This window comes from Stegodyphus dumicola, chromosome 3 (assembly GCF_044657685.1).
Source record: "Stegodyphus dumicola isolate Sdum_Otavi_A_Nest chromosome 3, ASM4465768v1".
Lineage (NCBI taxonomy): Eukaryota > Metazoa > Arthropoda > Arachnida > Araneae > Eresidae > Stegodyphus > Stegodyphus dumicola.
Genome location: NC_140770.1, coordinates 249647420 through 249667160, shown reverse-complemented (window position 1 = coordinate 249667160; position 19741 = coordinate 249647420). Strand labels below are relative to the sequence as shown.

The 19741-nt window shown below is 30.5% G+C and overlaps 1 protein-coding gene across 2 annotated transcripts in view; it reads left to right on the top strand.

Moving 5' to 3' along the window:
* Nucleotides 1-18699, top strand: part of Grasp65 (Golgi reassembly-stacking protein 2) — a 52847-nt gene extending 34148 nt beyond the window's left edge. For both annotated transcript variants that reach the window (XM_035377615.2, XM_035377629.2), the window contains exons 7-10: nt 721-817; nt 10716-10781; nt 10864-11031; nt 16653-18699. In XM_035377615.2, coding sequence (XP_035233506.1) covers nt 721-817; nt 10716-10781; nt 10864-11031; nt 16653-16726 — 405 coding nt within the window. In that variant the 3' untranslated portion in view covers nt 16727-18699. The remainder of the gene's footprint in view (nt 1-720; nt 818-10715; nt 10782-10863; nt 11032-16652) is intronic.
* The last annotated feature ends 1042 nt before the right edge of the window (nt 18700-19741 follow it).

Sequence of the window (19741 nt, the reverse complement as noted above, 5' to 3'; positions counted from 1 at the left end):
AACTGACTAAAGTTACTAGGCTTATTGTGAGATAAAAAAGCCTTAAAAAGCCTTAAAGGGAGGGTAGATTTAATGTCTTCAGGATTGTTTACTCTGTACTTCTGCTTTGTGCTTCGCTGAGTTTTGAATTTTGTGTCATATCATCATCAGTAGCATTGAGCTAAATCATCTTTTCTTTGTAAAGAAATTAATAAATTCCTTTCTGTCTAATACTTCCTTCATATTCCAGGTTGTAATATATTTCTTTCTTCTTTTAATCTGCAGTTTTATGCATTGAATAAACTCTTTAGGTAAACTCAAATCAAATCACCAAGTTTATATTCAGTAGGCAGCTGCATGTCGCAACTTTCTATTCTAAGCCGAAATTTATGGCAGTTGTATAGTTTGCTAGTTTTTTTATCTAGAAAGTTTCTCAGAAATAAAACTAATAGCTACAAAAGATAATTGTGAAATATTTGTTTGTGATGTTTTTTGTTGTGTTTCTAGAATTTAGGGCTTAAAATATACTAAAAAGAACAAACTTCTTTTTAATGGATCACAAGTCTGCTATTTTTTAGAAATTTATAATATATGTTGTTTTTTATTATAAAACTGCGACAAGCTTTATTTATCAGTATCTGCAAGCTAAAAATAGTTTCTTATTGCCAGCTATAAATATCAGTGTTAATTAATGTGTACTAACTAATGTTAGATTTTATTAAATATTATTTTCATTTGCAGGTGCAATTGAGTGCTGCAAGCCCCCCACCAGGCACACAGAATTTCAGTTCTGGATCTGAAGTAAATGCAAATCAGTTTTCATCGCCAGCATTGTCAAGTAAGCATCCTTAATAGATGTTAACTTTTGATTTTATCTTTTTTTTGTTTATTTTTAATTTTTATTTTGGTACACTCATGCTACTTGTGAAGTGATGCACTTGCGCATCGGTGGTTTTAAGGTTCAGTGGTAATCCAAGTTTGTCGAAAGTGTGGTGGTTCAGCAAAACATATCACATCTCATATCAATAAATCAAAATCAATAATCACCAATCAATAAAATATAAATGGATTTAATTAAGTATAATAATATCTCAATCTCAGAAATAGCACATCCTCCATCGAGCAACTTCCATTGAATCTCAGCACACTCTCAATGGCGCTCTCAGCGCCCTCTAGCGTTAGGCGGGTCTTACCATTCTCCCCGTTTTAATTCCCATGGAGTTTACATTTCAATTTCCAGATATTCAAATAAATTTAAAGTCAATAAAATTACACTAAACTAAATATTAAATTGGTAAACTATTAAATATAAAATAAAAGTTTTTCAAGTTCATTCAGTCTTTAAATGGTAGAGGAATAATTTTGTTGATGGCTCGCCGAAGAACACCTGTAGAGGTTTTAACTTCAACGACTCTGACCAGACCATCAGCACCAGGATACACTTGTTGGATGCGACCCAATGGCCAATGCGAAGGATTGGGGTTGGAGTCCTTCAGCAGTACTAGTTGACCAATCTGCATGTTTGGCTGCGAACTGCTCCATTTGGCACGATTCTGTAGTTGATTTAGATACCCGGAATGCCACCGCTTAAAAAATTTAGCTTGGAGTCTCTGAACTAGTTCCCACCTGGAATGAAAAGAAAGAGAATACGAAGCAGTATGTGGTTCAGGAAAGGATAACATAGCACTGTTAAAAAATGTCCCGGAGTTAAAGGCTGTAAGTTATTGGGATCGGAAGAAAGGGGTGATAATGGATGGGAATTCAGAACTGCTTCTATCTGAGTAACTAAAGTAGTCAACTCCTCAAAATTCATGATAGCTGATTTTGCTACTCTTAACAAAATCCGTTTCACTGATTTTATGTTTGCTTCCCACGGTCCGCCAAAGCGAGGAGAAGCTGGTGGGATAAATTCCCATTGGATGCCTTCTTCTGCACTAAATCCTTGAATTGGGTTAGATTTGCAAATATCATTCATTATATGCGTGAAGAATATTTCTCGCACCTTTGAAATTCGTGGCGTTATCGCTCCAGATAACAGCTTGTTTGGATCTTCTGGCAATAAATCATCGTAAACAGGCTAGAAAAGCTTCTGTTGTTAACTCAGAAATGACTTCCAAATGGACTGCTTTAGTGCAAAAACAGATAAATAATGCAATATAAGACTTTAAAGTCACTTTTGACCTTTTAAAATTAGGTTTCGTGATTATAGGTCCTGCGAAATCTAATCCAACCTTCTTGAAAGGTCTAAAAGGCACAACTCTGTCCCTAGGTAGATTACCCATCATCGGCTTACCGTTTGATTCTTCGTTCTAAAGCAAGTGATGCACTTATTTATTACTCTTCTAACCTGATCTTGACCAGATGGTATCCAATATGAATGTCTTATTAAAGATAATTTAGTCTGTACGCCAGAATGTAAGGATTTTCTATGATAATATTCAATGACTAAATTAGTGAAATGATGAGCCTTTGGTAAGAGTATCTGATGTTTCTGAAATTCAGAAAACTCAGAATACTCCAGTCTACCTCCTACTGGAAAGAAAAGAAATGAAAGACCTCGTTTTTGTCAAGAAATACGTTCAGAGATGATATTTTACTATTATTTGGAATGGATTGTCCGCTTTTCAAGCACTTTATTTCCCTTTGAAATTCAGTTGACTGTACAGTTATTTATAAATCTCAAATATAAAGGAGTTATCCTAATTAATTTACTGAATGAGGAGTATCTTGTGATCAAATCGTTTTCATTTTGGTTATTTTCAATAGTTGCATTTACAACAACTGACTTCTTAAACTATAACTTATCGACTTCTACTTCGCTTTCTTCCATTGATTCTAAGGAGGATGGCCATGCTGTATTATTCATTGTCAACCAACAGGGTCCATGCCACCAGAGCTGATTCTTCTTGAGCTCGCTTACGGATAAGCCCCTAGAAATCAAATCGGCGGGATTATTCTTTCCTGTACAATGATGCCATTCTTCTGGGTTGCTGCATTTTTTTATTTCTTTTATTCTATTCTTCACGAACACCTTATGTCTATTGGGATCACCTTTGATCCAGTAATAAGCTATTGAGGAATCCGTCCAAAAATATCAAGTAACTGGAAAACTTAGTGCAGTTACAATTTTATTGCTCAATCTTGAAGACAAAAATGCACCCATGAGTTCCAATCTAGGAATTGAAAGGGTTTTTAACGGAGTTACCCTGCTCTTTGATGCTACAAACCTAGAAATGATATTTCCACTCTTTAATTCTATGCGTAAGTATGCAACAGTACCATAAGCTTTCTTAGATGCATCTGAAAAACAGTGTAATTGAATAGTGATTGCATGACTGGGCAAAGAATTTTGAAAATAATATCGGGGAATAATTATTTCCTTTACATTGTGGATCGCATCACACCATTTATTTTAAGCAATTTCTAACTGTTTGGGCAATTTTTCATCCCAGTCTAATCCGAAACACCAAATTTCTTGTATCAAGTACTTAACTCTAATAGTATATGGTCCTATAAAACCTACTGGATCGAAAAGTCGACCTACTGCTTATAGTAAGTGTCTTTTTGTGTTAGTTCTTTTTAAAAGAAATGTTTCCAGATTTCTGGTATCAAAATAAAACGTGTCAGTTTTTTCATCCCAACCAATTCCCAATATTTTTGAAGCTATCAATTTTGTATCTAAAGACTCAATCTACATAGATGATCTACATAGAAGTTTAAATTCTTTAATTCTTTACTTTGCTCTGGAGAATTGGTTCTCCACTTTCGAAGGTCCATGCTTGCCTCTTTTAGAATATCTACACTTTCTTTACAAGTCTTTAGAGCCTGTTGAACAGTGATTTGTCCACAAATAAAATCGTCGACGTACAATGATTCATTAAAATGCTTAGAAGTCAGAGGAAATGTATCTATGTACCTTTTCAAGTGATGTTTGATTGTGGCTGCAAGGAGGAACGGGCTAGATCTCACCCCAAATAAAACCCTTGTCATCCGAAAAATTTCCAATCTCTTATTTTCATCATCAGTTCCTGGATCTTCTTCCCAGAAGAATCTGGTGTAGTTTCGTTCACTTTCATATATTTCAATCTGGAGAAAAGCCATCCTAATATCTGCAACAAATGCTATTGGATTCGTTCTAAATCTGATCAAAAGAAGAAATAATTTAGGCATAAAATTAAGTCCCACGTATAAGCAATCGTTCAAAGATAATTGACCTTTTGCATGCGCCGAAGCATCAAACACAGTGCGTAATTTGCTTGTAGTCTTATCCGTACGTATTACAGCTCAATGAGGTAGATAAAATGTATTTTGGCGTAAATTTACTTCAGCAACTGGGACAGGTTCAATAATATTCTCCGAAAGATAATTCTTTAGAACAGGGTTATATTAACAAAATAAGGACGGGTCATTTTTAAAAGATGATTTCAATCTCAAAAATCTTTTCATTGCTATCTGCTCGTTATTTTCTAATAATGTCTTCATATTTGGTTTCCAGGGCAGTTTCACTTTGTATCGCTTATTTTGATATGTAATTCCGGATTCAAATTCACTCATTATTTCTTTCTCAGTGGGTTCTATGTCAGCTACTTCTGCCTCGATACCCAAATTCTCTAAATCCCAAAATTCCTTGAGTTGATCGGAAATATTGGATTCGTTTACCATAACACTCATTGCAAACGTTTCATTTAAGTTCATGTTTCGGCCTTGTAAACACCACCCAAATATTGTTTCAACTGCAACAAGGGTTTTGCTTAGACGTGTAATTCGACCAGTGACAATATCATAACAGTAATCTGCACCTATCAGTACTGATATTTCTTTATTGTTAAATTCGTAAGTCTGCTAGTTGTACATTTTTTTAAACGTCTAAATTGTTTCTCAATATTTTTATCCAGAGTCAGTAAATGTGTACCCGAAATATTTTCTGTCTCCAGTGCTTCAATTTCTATGCATAAATTTGGATCATCTCTATTCTTTAATTTAAGTTTAACTACATTAAATGATTTTGTTTCCGTTTCCTTAGCACCAAATGTGCAAATGGAGAGGCTTTCCTTTCTAACAACTGGAAAGTTAAATAATTTGGAAAAAGCTGTTAAAACAAAGGAGCAGTGTGAGCCATTGTCCAGGAAAATTCTAACAGTTCCCTGCTCTTTTCCATTATCAATTAAGGTTGAACATGTTTGTAACATTCTTTTTTGCGGATACGATATTCGCCGATACGACATTATCGATACAACATTATCGGTTTCTCCCTTTGGAGAAATAATGTGTGGATTATTTTGATTTCGAAAACAAATTGAAACATGGTGAGGTTTGCTGCAGATGGGACACAAATCCTTTATCAAACATTTTTTCACTCGATGGTTTGGGGTCAAACAACGAAAACATTGACCTTGTTGCTTCAATATATCTCTCCGTTCATTTGCATTAAATGTAGAGCATGATTCTGATTTATGACCTTTCCTACAAAATAAACACATTACATTTTCGACTGAGGCCAGGAATTCATAACTGTGTGAGGAGGGGAAAGAATTCTCCCTCTTATGCAGAGAGGTCTTGAAGAGTTATGTCTAACGGAAGTAGAATTTTTATTTTTTATTTTCTCTTGCGAGGAACATAAGTGCACTCGTTGATTTGATGATTTATAGTTATTTATTGGAAAGGATCTCTGGCGGCTTCGAATTTCTTTATTAATGAATTGCAAAAGAGTTTTTAATTCAAATTCTTTGTCACCTTGAATGCGATTAAATTCTAAAACGAATTCTGAAGGAATTAATTTCATTAAAATTGGTGTCAATAGATTTGCATATAATTCACCTGTAATTTCTAAGCTTCTGATCTGCGTTTCCATGTTATCATATAAATTTCGTAAACTTATAACATCGTTAAGTTTTTTAACGGGATTTAAATTCAGCAAAACATTCAAATGAGTGTTAATCAAAATATTTTTATTTCTGAACCTTTCTTTCAATAAATCAAGTGCTTTATCATAATTTTCATCACTTAAAGCAAATCCACTAATACATGCTGCGGCGGTACCACCGAGATAGGATTTCAAATAATTAAATTTCTCAACTTTGCTTAATTTAGGATTTTTATGAATAGAGCTTTCAAATAAATTGTAAAAATATAACCAACCAGAATAATTACCATAATATTTACTAATATGTAATTTAGGCAATTTTATATTTATATTTTCAGTTTCATTATTAATCAACTGAATGTTTTGTGAAGTATCAACTTGGATAGAATCGGAATTCAATTTCTTTACTTTAGAATGAAGTTTCGATTTCCAAAAAATTATTTTTTCTTTTATTTCTTCTGAAGCTTCTATATCTTCAGATAGTGTTTCAATGCTCAAAAGATTTTCAATTTCATCATTTAAAGAATTTAAATCAGTTTCTTTTCCGATTAATTGTTCCAAAAATGCTTCCAACTGATCAACTGTTTCGTTTTCGTTGTTGATAGCAACTTCTATTTTGTTAATTAATTTTGTTAACATCAAACGCACGGAACTGCATTTCTTCTTCAACTTTGGCAGATTTTCAGCCATATTTAATTTCTATCTAGGTATAATTCAGTTTCAATAATTCAATAAAGATTCTCTTACCTGGTTTTTGGCGTAGATGCACCAAATGCGCATCGGTGGTTTTAAGATTCAGTGGTAATCCAAGTTTGTCGAAAGTGTGGTGGTTCAGCAAAACATATCACATCTCATATCAATAAATCAAAATCAATAAAATATAAATTGATTTAATTAAATATAATAATATCTCAATCTCAGAAATCGCACATCCTCCATCGAGCAACTTCCATCGAATCTCAGCACACTCTCAATGGTGCTCTCAGCGCCTTCTAGCGTTAGGCGGGTTTTACCAGCACTTTTACATGACCGTTTTTCTATTTTACAGATAATAATTGGTCCTGTTTCTGCTATTTTTCTATTTTACATGATAATTTCTTTAGGTATTTAATAAATTTGTAAATTAAATTCTTTAGCAAAATGTTAATTTGTGATATAATTTCAGATTTATTTTAGAATTTGAATATATTGTAGTCTTCCTGTGGATTATACTACATATGTAACCAAAGTGATTGTGTATATTTAATTTAAATATCATATTTGTCATTTACATCACAACTTGTTTATTTCCATAGTCATAAAATTCAGGCCTGTGGAGTCGGTAGGGAAAATGACAGACTCCGACTCCTGGAATTTTAATGACTCCGACTCCCTGATATATATGTAAACATGTACGCATGGATTACAGCTTACTTTTTTAATATAAAAGAAGTAATAGATGCTACAGGAAAAAAAAATTGATGGCATAGGAAATTATTTATATTAATTAGCATTTATTATGAAATAGTAAAACTGCCATTAGTTATTTCTAAGAAACGGTATAGCTTCAGCAAGATCTTCTTTGTTGTAGGCCCATAGATCCGATTTGATAAACATCAGAGCTGAGAAGAGTCTTTCCACACTAACTTGAGTATGAGGAAGAGCTGTTACTGTTAGGGCTACTTCTTTCAACTTTTCAGGATAGATTTTTGTAAGTTCTAAAAGAGGTGTTTTGCAAGCGCAATCATATTTCTCTATTTCTTCAAAGGCCGTGTTCTTGTTTGTATTTTTTCATTTTTATATCTAAAGGCTCTTGGTATTTTATTTTCATTCTCTTTGCCTTAGCCTTTTTACTATTATCCAAAAATATTTCTTAAAATCTAATTCATCACTAGAAGAGGATGATAGAAACTCAATTGCAATGTCTGCAGTTTGACTGTCTTGATTCAAATTCTCCAATTATTCTAAGAATAATTTCATTCTTAATGAAAGTTCATAGATGACTTTCTTTGCCTTTTTAATTTGTTCGTCATCCAAGAAAATTCGGTGTTTCGGATCTACATATATTGAACCCAGCGAGATCTCATTGTCTAGCAAACTAGTTTCTCTTTTCTTATTGGAGAAATGATTCCTTCTGCAATAAACCCTCCATTTGAGAAAGAACAAACATCCCATTCTTCCATTTTCGCCTCCTGACAATTCTTCAGATTGCAGCTTTTTGTGGCTATATATGGTGTAGAAAGAAGAGTCTCCAATTCTCCAAGATCATTTCACAGTCTTTCTGTTAGGAAAACATTAGGATTATCTACTTCTTCTAAAAAAGTTTTTAATTTTAAAAACTCTTCATTATCAAATATGTATTTCCTTATCGCGTTGCTTGATCAATAATTGCTTCTTTTCCTGCTCGCTTCCTAAGAATGGCATAAATTTTAGTTCTTGCTGCTATTGCTGCTTACCTAAATTACCAATGAGATTTGCAGCTAAATGAATCAATTTAATTGCTAATGGCAAATATCACATCCATCCTTATATTTATTAATGTATACAGTCCGTAAATAAAAATAACTCAGCTTGTCATTAATTTTTTTCAATTCATTTTAATTTCATTTCAAATTCAAACTGTTCCACAAAAAACTGGGAGTCGACCTGTTTTTAGTGACTCCAGCTCTAACTCCTTTTACCCCAAAATCTCTCTGACTCAGACACCACAGCCCTGATAAAATTGCAAGAGTGTTTCAACAATGGGAGAACTCATAAATTTTTTAAAGTGGGTATTTTTCAGCAATAATTGCAATAATATATTAATTAGTAGGTTTATTCAAAACCCAATAATTCTTGTAATCCAATATGTACTTGCAAGCGAAAAATAGTTGAATGATAGAAGTTTCTTTGTGCGTTTAAATCCTGATGGTGTGCTGCAGATTATTAATTTTGATCTTCACACTGTTTACCACAAATCCTTTTCTGATTTTCTCCTTATAGTATCCTGTTAAGCAAAGAAATGACATTTTTGGCAATGGCAGGTTCTTTGCTTTCTCGTGAACTCAATTATTTATATTTGATTGCCATTGCCACAGTATTTTTTGCCATGTTCATTGATAAAGTTTTAAAAAGAATTATATCTAGCTATTAAAGAAGATATTCCACTGGTAGATAATCACATTAATAATCTTATTTGCCCTTCCATTTCTTCCTTTAATCAGTTATAAAAATACACAAATTTTCAAGTTCAATTTTCATGTCATTTTCTTACCTATTGGTAAAATTTATTGTTCAATTCTTAAAGATTCCATCTCTGATTTTCATTCTTGAGGAAGTTGTAGCATATTTTAAAGGTGTGGCTGGAGATACGTTGGCCAAATTAAAAGAGCCTTAAAATTTCATGTCAAGGAACATGAATCTTATATCCAAAAAAAAAAAAAAAAAAAGAAGCATATTTTTGATACCTAATCATAATTGAAAATTTAATTACAATTTTAATTCTGTAAAAATTATCCATGAAAACTTCTTTATTTGTTAAATAGAAAGTCCTTGAATGTAAGGCAGTTCAAAAGTTCAAGTGAAAACTTCAGGTGCAATAGCACCTAAACGATTTACGGATGAATTCATCAAACTGACTAATAATGAAAAGTTACCTTCAGGACAGATTCATAAGATAGATGAAACTGACCTTTTCTGGTGATGTGTTCTCAAAAATGTCTTGGTAGCATCTGAGAAAAGGGCCCTCAATTGGTGCCCAATTCCAAAATGAAACTAATGATTTTTGCATGTACAAATGCTGCAAGAATGCACAAATAAAAACTTTTTTTGTAATCTTGGACATTTATAGAAATAGAAATTTTTCTGTCATCTATCATTCAAATAAAAGAGCATGTATAATACAAAATTAATAAATAATTGATTTAAAAGTCTGAGTCTCGGCAACATTTGAAATCCATCATTTTTATCATGTGGTGTAACAACCTGAGATTAGATGGTGTAACAACATGAGATTTAGAGAAAGATAAAATCACCATCTTATTCTTTTTTCCAAATTCTACATCCAATGACCAATGGATATTACAGTTTTGGGTATTCTGAAATGCAGATACTAAATTTATGCTTAATTTGGTGAACAGTTGCAAGATCATTCATGAATTTTTAAACTGTTTTTACATAAAAATCTGCTTTGTGGAGTATTGCAAATATTTACAGAGTATTGCTTTATAAACATTTCTGCAAATATTTTTATGTTTGGCATAATTTATGGCCAGCTGCCATATTTTATGGTGGGGATAATGATGCCAGCAACATATATGAAGGTTTTCATATATCAAAGGCTAAAGATGAAATGTTTGTCACAATTAATGGAATTTGTGAAAAAATGTGAAGGCATGATAATAAAGGATGATGGAAGTTTTCCATTATATTCCAGTGACAGTGTTGCATTCATAATCAACTAATATACAGCAAAATGTGTGGTATGGAAATTGCTACTGATAGTGAAGGAAGTGGCAAAGATCGTTGAAAATGAAGAGATATTGATTGACAGTTTATTAGGAATTTTTGACATGCAATTACATGATTTGAATAATGAAAGAGAAATGTTCAGAATCAATTTTGCGAATACTGGCAGATTTTTTAAAACTGTTATAGAAACACTATACTGCATTGTGCCTAAAAACTGCTGAAAATTTAATTCAATGTGTGTTGCTCCCAAACTTTGTTTTTAATGCTTTGCACAGTATGTAAGATAGCGCTTTCACTGTGTTTACCGTAGCTATAATTGCACTTAAGCTACGACTTTCTGTAAATCCATAGCTTCTTTAATAATCTAAAAATCAAATTTTGTCTTTTAGATTAAGTTATTTAATTTTTCATGAATGTATGTTTCATAGCTATCTTTGTATTTCAGCTCAAAATTCTGCATCCCTGCCAACATCTTTGCCTCCAGCTGAACCTGTTGTTGTAGCTCCAACTGGTTAGTTATATTTTTTATTTTAATGTAATTAAATTGATTCTTGCTAATTTAAATTAATATTTGCTTTTCCATTGCCTTTCAGCTACTGTTGACAACATTGATGCTGTTATGAACAACACACCAAATGTACAACCTTTAACAACAACTCTCAGCTTACCTGGAATGCCTGTGATAACTGTGAGTTGCACTTTACCTACTGATACCCTTGCAAGTTTATCTGGTTCATCTTCTGCACCTATAAGCACAGCAGGTGATTTTCTTATTTTTTATTTATCAGACATTTTTTAGAAGTACACCATTGTTTTTCATTGTTAGCTCCATAAATGTTTTGTAACGTGTGCATTTAAAGCTGCATTTTGTAATTTAATTGAAATAATTTAAGAAAGCTTTATATATTAAATGTTATTTTTTTTAAACTTTTCATGAACTTAAATATTTTCATTTTAAGAAATTAAGCATTCTGTCTTCGAAATATTTCCTTTCAAGCCTTGACCTCCACGAGGTTGTTCACTTTCTTAACCATATTGCTTCGTTTTACGGACCTAATATTTAATTTATGTTCCAGAAAAGGAAGTTGTGGATCTTACTGAACAATAAAAGGGAAAATAAAGGTTGCTTTCAAAAAATAAAAAGTTGCATAATATTTAAGTATTTCTGTAAATTTGCTGATAATATTAATCTATTTGTATTTATTCAAACTCTCAGCATTGATGAGTTTCATGGTTATTACAGGCAGTGAATTTGTAATTGCACAATGAATTAGAAACCTTGAGATTTTCATTTGAATGCATGCTAGGGATGAAGTATGCATTTTTTTTTTATGACGCGGGTACACATGCTAGTATAAGTAAGGTGTAAAAGTGCTTTTCATGATGAATAAACCATTTGAAAAAGGGCTTGTTGGTGCCTGTTGGGCTTTGATTTTGAAAACAGCAAATCTCGCTGGGTTCTCAAAAGCAGCCACGTCAAAGGTTTTCAAAAGTTGTAATCAGAACCCACAGTCCTTCTCTAGAAAACATAACTGCGATTCAAGCATAATTTTGCAAGAGAGTGATCACCGTCATCTCTGATGAATTGTTCGGCAAAACAGGGACTCTACTGTGCTTCAAATGACACAGATTGCAACAAAGTCTCTTCCCAACAGATTTCAGCTTGAACCATGCACAGAGAATTGCAGAGGATAGGAATGTGTAGTGTGTGCCTGTGAGAAAACCACTCATTTCTTCCCTACATGCAAGAGTTTATTTGCAGTGGTGTTGGGAAAGAAGACACTGGACGTCCGAGGATTGGAAACATGTAATGTGGCCAGATAAGTACTCTAAATGTGTCCACCATTTTATTTCACAACCTTTTGCATCTGAACCTTTGGATTTGTCATAACCCTCCAACATCTTCCAAAACTGCATAATAAGAGCCTTGAGTTACATTGTTTGCTGGCTTCCTTCTGAATATTTTGAACTTCCATAAAAATCCATAAAAAGAAATGTGATCGATTCTTCTCCAAAATGGAACTGGTGGCTTTAAATTGCTGACACAATTTGTTAATGGTTTGTTTGCGAGGAACCCATCTTGTATTAAAGTCTGCATTAAATGTATTTCCACTGACACTAAATTCTTTGTTTTTTCAAAAAGCGTTATAACTTTTCCATCTATTCAACATTCGGTCAGTTGTTATTCTCAGCAAGTTAAAGTCTGATACTTTCTCCTGACACCTACCAGATTTTCCATGAACAAAAGTATCAGAAAATGCTTTTTTAATATTCATTACTTAATGTTAAAATTTTGTAGTATGATTGAATGTCTGACATTTTGTGCATCATACTGTGAATGTGTAGATAATTTGGGTACACAAATAATCTATAATGACCCTATAAAATTGTATTTAGTTCTTAAGTATCATAACAAATCAACTCTTTTTAGAGTTTTAAATTTATGATACTCAATTTGCTGGTATAAGAAACAATTTTTTAATAATATATAGATATTTGATTGACCTATATATTGACCATTTTGATCCCATACCTTTTGGCATCTTTTTGGTACTAATGGTTGCATGATTTCTTGCTCACAAAAGTTCTGATCTTTATGTACCAAGTTATTTTTGGCATTCTCATGTGAAGTAAATGGTTAACATTTAAAACATTTGGTAAAGACAAGAACAATACTAATTTAAGAGTGCCAAATTTGGTAAATGTGGTAAGTATGGTAGCATATCCCATCTAAGCTTAATAGCTTCTGACGAGTTACCAAACTTTTCATGGTGGAACATGACTTTGTGTTAATCAGTTCTGCCCTTTTCTGTTTGATAGTATCACTCACTTTCTCCAGTTGATGGCAGTACACTTTCAAATCATTTGTGGAATTGTCTGATAGAAGCTTTTTTATAAAAATAATAAATAAAAATTAAAAAAAAAAAAAAAAAAAAAAAACTCTTTAAATCTCACTAGATAGTTTTTTTTTTTTTTTTTTTTTTTTTTTTTGAATTGAATATTGGCTTTTGAAATACTTTGAGCTAGCCTATCTTTTCTACTCCATGATCACTTTTGTTCAACATTATTGTAAACAATCTATTTCTTGTTCACAGTTATGATTCATTTAAATCTGGATCATTTAGACATTTGAGAAGCAAATCGCAGACGTCAGTGCAACAGCAAATCTCTTAAGAACATTCAAAACTATACATCTACCTTTGAAATGGGGTCATTTCACATAACCATAAACAGTTGACTTCACCGAATTTAATCTCTTAGCAATTTCTTGTGTTATTTGATGCTTGATGATGGTATGTGCTTCAGTCAATATCTTTATTTTGTCTTCATCAGCTTTAACTGGCCTTCATGTATGTTGTGCATTTTCAGTATTGAAATCGCCACAGAAACTTTTGAAAATAGTATTCTGTCAACAGTTTTCTCCATATAAATCACATATTTTTCCCCCTTGAATGGCATTCATATTTTTTTCAGTAGTATAATAATAAAAATTGTACAGGATCAAACAATGTTTTTAAATAATAACTGAAATGTCAGCTGTCAAAATATATAATGACAGTAAAGTTTAGAATAGTTGGCTGGTTAAAAATACAACTAATCCCATCAGCGGGTTAAAAAGAAAAATTTTCTAAACAACCCCAGTATCTTAACCCCAGTATATTGAGATGTATGTTAAAATATCAATTGTTATTATGTTAGAAGAAAACATTTGAAATTTGTTCATAGTAGAGTCTAAACTGTATTGTAAAGAAAAGGAAAAGGAGCATTTGTATACATAAAGATTTGTTAACATAGTCTGCATACTTTGAAAAAAATTTATTTTTTTTTTTTTTTTTTTTTTTAAATTTTATAATTGGTAATCTACATTTTCATGAACAGGTGTCAGGCATGTTAATAGATGAGTGTAAATCAATATAAAATGCTGAATTGATTTCCTATGCAAAGTGTTAAATACTCAAATTTGTTCTTATTTTTTATAATTTGTTTACAGATTTGCAAGTATTATTTATCTGAGAATATTCTTTCCATCCATTTTTTATATTAATTCATTATTATGACTTCGTAAGCATTATTGAAATATTTGTAATAATTTATACTGAAATTTAATTTATATTGAATATCAAAACTTTGTAGCAGAGGTTAAAATACTACTAGCAGGACTTCATAAGCATTATTGAAATGTTTGTAATAATTTATCCTGAAATTTAATTTATATTGAATATCAAAACTTTGTAGCAGAGGTTAAAAGACTACTAGCAGCTTTTCTTTTAAATTATTATTAAATGTCTCATTAGTTTTAAAATATAATTTATTTTAAAAATGTTGTGATCTTGCTTTTATTATATTATCTGTTTTATAAATTAATATGTAGTTATAATTTTTCATTGCATAGTTTCTTCCTTTACCATTTCTGTATAGTGTTAAATAGAAAAAAAAGAATATTTAGAGTAACTTGCTTAATTCAAATTTGAAGCGTATTTTTCTATAAATTGTCTTATTAGAGATAATTTTATTCTTTTATCTTTTTTTCTTTATTTCCATAGTTATGCTAATTATTTATTTTCAAACTTCCAAATGCATATACTTTAATGGCAAAATTAAAAACAAAAAAGTATTTTTTCTAAAACCACTTTTTTCCCCTTTTTTATGTACCTTTCATGGATAGAAAATAGGTATGCTTTTTTTCTATTTCTTTCAAAAGATTTTTTTTTTTTTTTTTTTTTTTGTGTGTGTGTGTGTGTGTATGTTTAATTAAAAAATTCTTTCATAATTGTTAGAATAAGCATTCTGTTTACTGATACATGGAAAAACATTTTTCTTCTTGACATCAATTTTTGCTGCACCAGTTATAAGTAAATCTATTATAAATGTCTTATGTGAAGTCTGTTTTTGTTGTTTTAGTTTGGGTATTTTACATGAACCTCGGTTATATTATGTGCTTTAAATTTTAGTAAATTCAGTATCTGATTAATAGAATTTTTTAAATATTTAATATTGTAGTTATTAATATTTATATATTGCAGTTAACACAACTGCATTGTTTTGTTGAAGGTAGTAATTATGTACATTAACACAAGATTGCCCAAAGAAGTCATTTTGACTGCTTTTTAATTTCAATTAAAAAACAGTTATGTATATAATGATACAATTTCTTAGAATTTTGTGACTTTTTGTACAACATATAAATGCGTTTATTAATAATTGTAGTTACCTCCCACTCTTTAATTTCCGGTATATATATATATATATGTTATACCTATATTGCTCAAAAGCAGGCATTTTGACTTGCTTGGGAAATTTAAAAAAAAATTAAATGACTCTTATTATTGAATTGAGTAAATTTCTTATATGACCAGTTCAGCTCAGTATTGAAATAACAGCTTTAATTTTTTTTCGATTACAGTCACATGATAACATACAAGTACATGCTAAATTGTCGATTTGGATGTATACTTGATAATATATAGATGCATTTTTAATTGCAATTTCTCAATAAGCTATAGTACTTGTTATTCAAATCTTTATGCAGTGATACTTGTTCTAACAAGTTGTTTATTTTATTTCTTTTTCACCCTAAATTCATGAAAGAAGTGTTGAATAGAAGTGATTTATTGAAATGAAATAAGTGAATGAACATAAGTGAAGAGTGCTCTGATATAGAATCAGATGCAACAAATTCTGAACTATCATCTGAAGATGAAGGGGATTATATTCAAAGTGAAACATCTGACACTGAAGATGGCAATGAAGAGCCGATCAACCAATGATGAAAATGAAAGTCATCGATATGCCCAGAAAAAGGTGTAGGGTGCTGAGTAGTTCAGAGACTCTGATGGAGAAACTGAAAACATCTTTCAGGAGACCGAAACAGCTGCCGATGATACTGTGTGGTCAAAATTTGATGAAGGTGGTATTTCTGAAAGTTTACGATCCACTTGTATTTTCAAGGGTGTGAAAGGGCCCACAGGCTACACAAACTTGTCAAGTACAACTTTGCCACAACAAGAAAACAAATAATATATGTAGAAAATGTCAAAAGTATGTTTGTGAAGATGTACACATAAAAATATTTCCACTTTCATTTGCAAATAATGTACAAATAATAATGCATAAATTACTTTTTTCTTAAGTAAATTTTTTATTGTTAATATTTACTAATGACTTGTTATATAACTGTAAATAATATAAAAATATTAAAAATTAATTTTAAACAAATTTCTTTACACATTAGTTATTCTTTCACAATGCAGTCATTTTGACTGCTTTGGGCAATATAGGTATATACTAAGTTTCAGTCTTTCTAGTGTTAAATGTACTGGATCTCCATTTCTTATTTCATAAAACTCATGACTAAGAGGATTTCTATAATTCTGTTTTTTAGGCACTCCTAATATTGGTGACAACAGTTCTAACTCTCATACATCATCATTGATGACAGCACCTCAGCATGTATAGGTTTACTGATACTTGCATATTCTGTACTTGTGCTCCAGAAATTATGCATGAAGAACTATTGTACTATGGCAACACTTTTATAAAATGTGCATTTTTTATGCTGTGGTACCATATTAAAAAAACTGAGATATGCAATGGGTGAATGAAATACTGTAATTTGTTGTTTTCAAATTTATAACCTTTTTTTTTTTTTTTTTTTTTTCTTTACAGCTCCTTCATTTAATGTTCATTAAAAAATATTTGTAAACTATTAAATGGGTTTTGTTTGTTATGTATTTTTAAGAACTTGGAGCTGCTAGTCCAGTTCATAAAGATAATCAAATATGCAAATAATATATTTTAATAAGCATTTTACATATCCTTAGCATTTCATTACTGTTTAAAAATGTGGATTTTTTTTTTAAACGTAGAAGTGGTGTTTTGACCTGGTATATATGTAATTTTATGTGTGAAACTGAAATAGTCCTTTTTTGTAAATTATTTCATTAATTTTGGACATCTTCAGTTAATTATATAGTATTTTTCCTAAATTATTATTTTAAGTATGAAACAATATTTAAATATTATTTTCCATATTTATTTATAGAAAATGTAAATATGTGCCTAAAATTTAATTTTTTGTTTATAAGTCTAATATATATAATGGAACACAAAATTTACAGTTTAAGGATAATTGCATGTGATCAAATACTAAAAAAATGTATACTGATAATAAAATTCAAATAGTTATTGTTCAAATAGTGTTAAAATTTGAATAGATATTCAAATAGATTCACTGCAATCTTCAGCAGAAAGGGGAGATTTTACTACCCGAATTTTTAATGCTTTTGGTATAAATAAAATATGTTGTATGATCACATTAGCACAGTAATAAAGTAGAGACTGAATCTAGTATATCAACCTCTTAGTTAACTCTTATCTAAACTTATATTCTTTAATGACTTCCTCATCATCACAGATTAATTTTGATGTGTAGCATAAAATTTGTATATTTATATTTTAAGCTGTCAAACTGAGAAACAGGCTTTCACAATTCTTGAAATATTATGCATATCCTTACTGCTAATCACCATTATATATTATGAATTATAAATTTCCAAAGTATTACAAATATAGTAATAGAGGACTTTTTGTGATATTGAGGGTTTGATTTTAACTGAGCAATAAAAATATATTTTATATAATCTCAGCATTTCACAAATTAAACAGAATTCTGCTACTTAATAGAATCTCTTTGAGAATCTTTTTCTCGGATTTTTTAATTTATTTATTTTACTGAGTCTGTCAATTTTAAACTTATTTTCAAAGTGTGAAATGAGTATCTTGAAACTTTGAAAATTAGAATAATGTGTATCTAAGCAGATAGATATATAAATAGTTAGAAATATAAGCCATTTATATTGATTTGAGAATAAACGATCTTTTTATTATGTATGAATAAAATCATTTTAATTGTATATTTATATTTAAATGATTTTTTAATATTAATATAATGTAAACTCAGTGGGAACATATACACACACACAAAGGAATCTTAAAAAAACTCTCATTTTGTAATTACTTCTGCATTGTATTTCCAATTATAATATGTTTTCCCTTCTGAAATGACTCATAAATTCGATTTATAAGCTTTTGTGCAATAACAAACTGAGCCTTATGATAAAAGTAGTTATTTTTCTTTTGTTTTGTGCTAATGCATATATAATCTTTTTTGTTGTTAGAGTTTTTGAGGTTTTTATCATACTTGGTTCCTAATGGTAGTCTATGTAAAAAAAATAAAAAGTGGATTTATTTATGTACTCAGTTTTATATCAGTCATTCATTAAAAAAATATTTTAAAGAAAGACACTTAAGGAATGTAATCTTTTTTGTGAATTTAGACTTGCAAGTTTATGTATATATTTATAATGTAGAAATTCATTATGTTCAAGAAAGATATTTGCAATAATTAAATTCTTAATTTTTTTTTTAAATGTGATTCTTTATTTTATTCAGTGGTCGTGAAATCTTTAAATCTTTTCTGATGACTCGATTCCTTTCCAAATAACTGGGAATTTGAGGTTTTGTTGGTTGTTGGAGGGTTGAAGTATTATAAAAAAGTATGTTTTAAACACCTTAAAAGCATGTTTATGTAGTGTGTATGTTGAAGGAAGACTGAAAAATGTACAGCTAATTTTTAAAAAAGGGGGACTACTAAAAACTAGAATTCATTCTATCACTTAATTTGAGAATAGTAGTAGAAAATCTCTAAAAGCATGCAAGAAAAGGCCAGTGGAAATCTATAATGCGTATAATGTAGCATTGCCTTTTAATAAAAAATTTTAGAAAATGTATGCTATTTCACCAGTTTAAGCTGTTTGTTGCTGAACTGTGTGGTGGATCTTCATCATTTAATATAGAAAAATTGTCCAGGAATATTCTCTGTTACTTTCATTATTTTCAGATTGGTGCAATAAAACTACCTCCTTGCAACGAATTAGAAGGATTTTTTAGCCATTACTTTCATCCTAATATTTTTGTTCCAGTATCCAGTATTCTTACAACAGCAGAAAAATTATAACAAAAGAGGGGTTATTAGGTCACTTGAATATGGCAAATCACTCAAAGGTTTATCTTTCTAAGGCGAGGGATTTCTTCATGTAGCACTTTCAAATGGAAACTGGCACATTATTGTGTTAAAAATTAGAGAAACCAACCATGCAGCCAATCAGTTTGCATGAAATTTTAATGCTTGTGAACTACCAGTATTCAGCAGTCTTAGACTGCCCGACCACTGGTAGAGCCCAAAGGAGAGAATTATAAAAGGAAAAACAAAAAAGCACTTATCTATGGGGATGTCTACATCACAGGCTCTTAAAGATAGAAACAAGCTTTTGCTTATATTTCAGAGAAACATATGTTGTTAATTGCCATTTAAAAAGAAAAGAGGAGAATTAATAAAATGTAAGTAATAGTTTTTTTGGTACTATTCTGTTAAGCATTGTCAGTTAAAAATGAGAAGAAAACAATGCTATA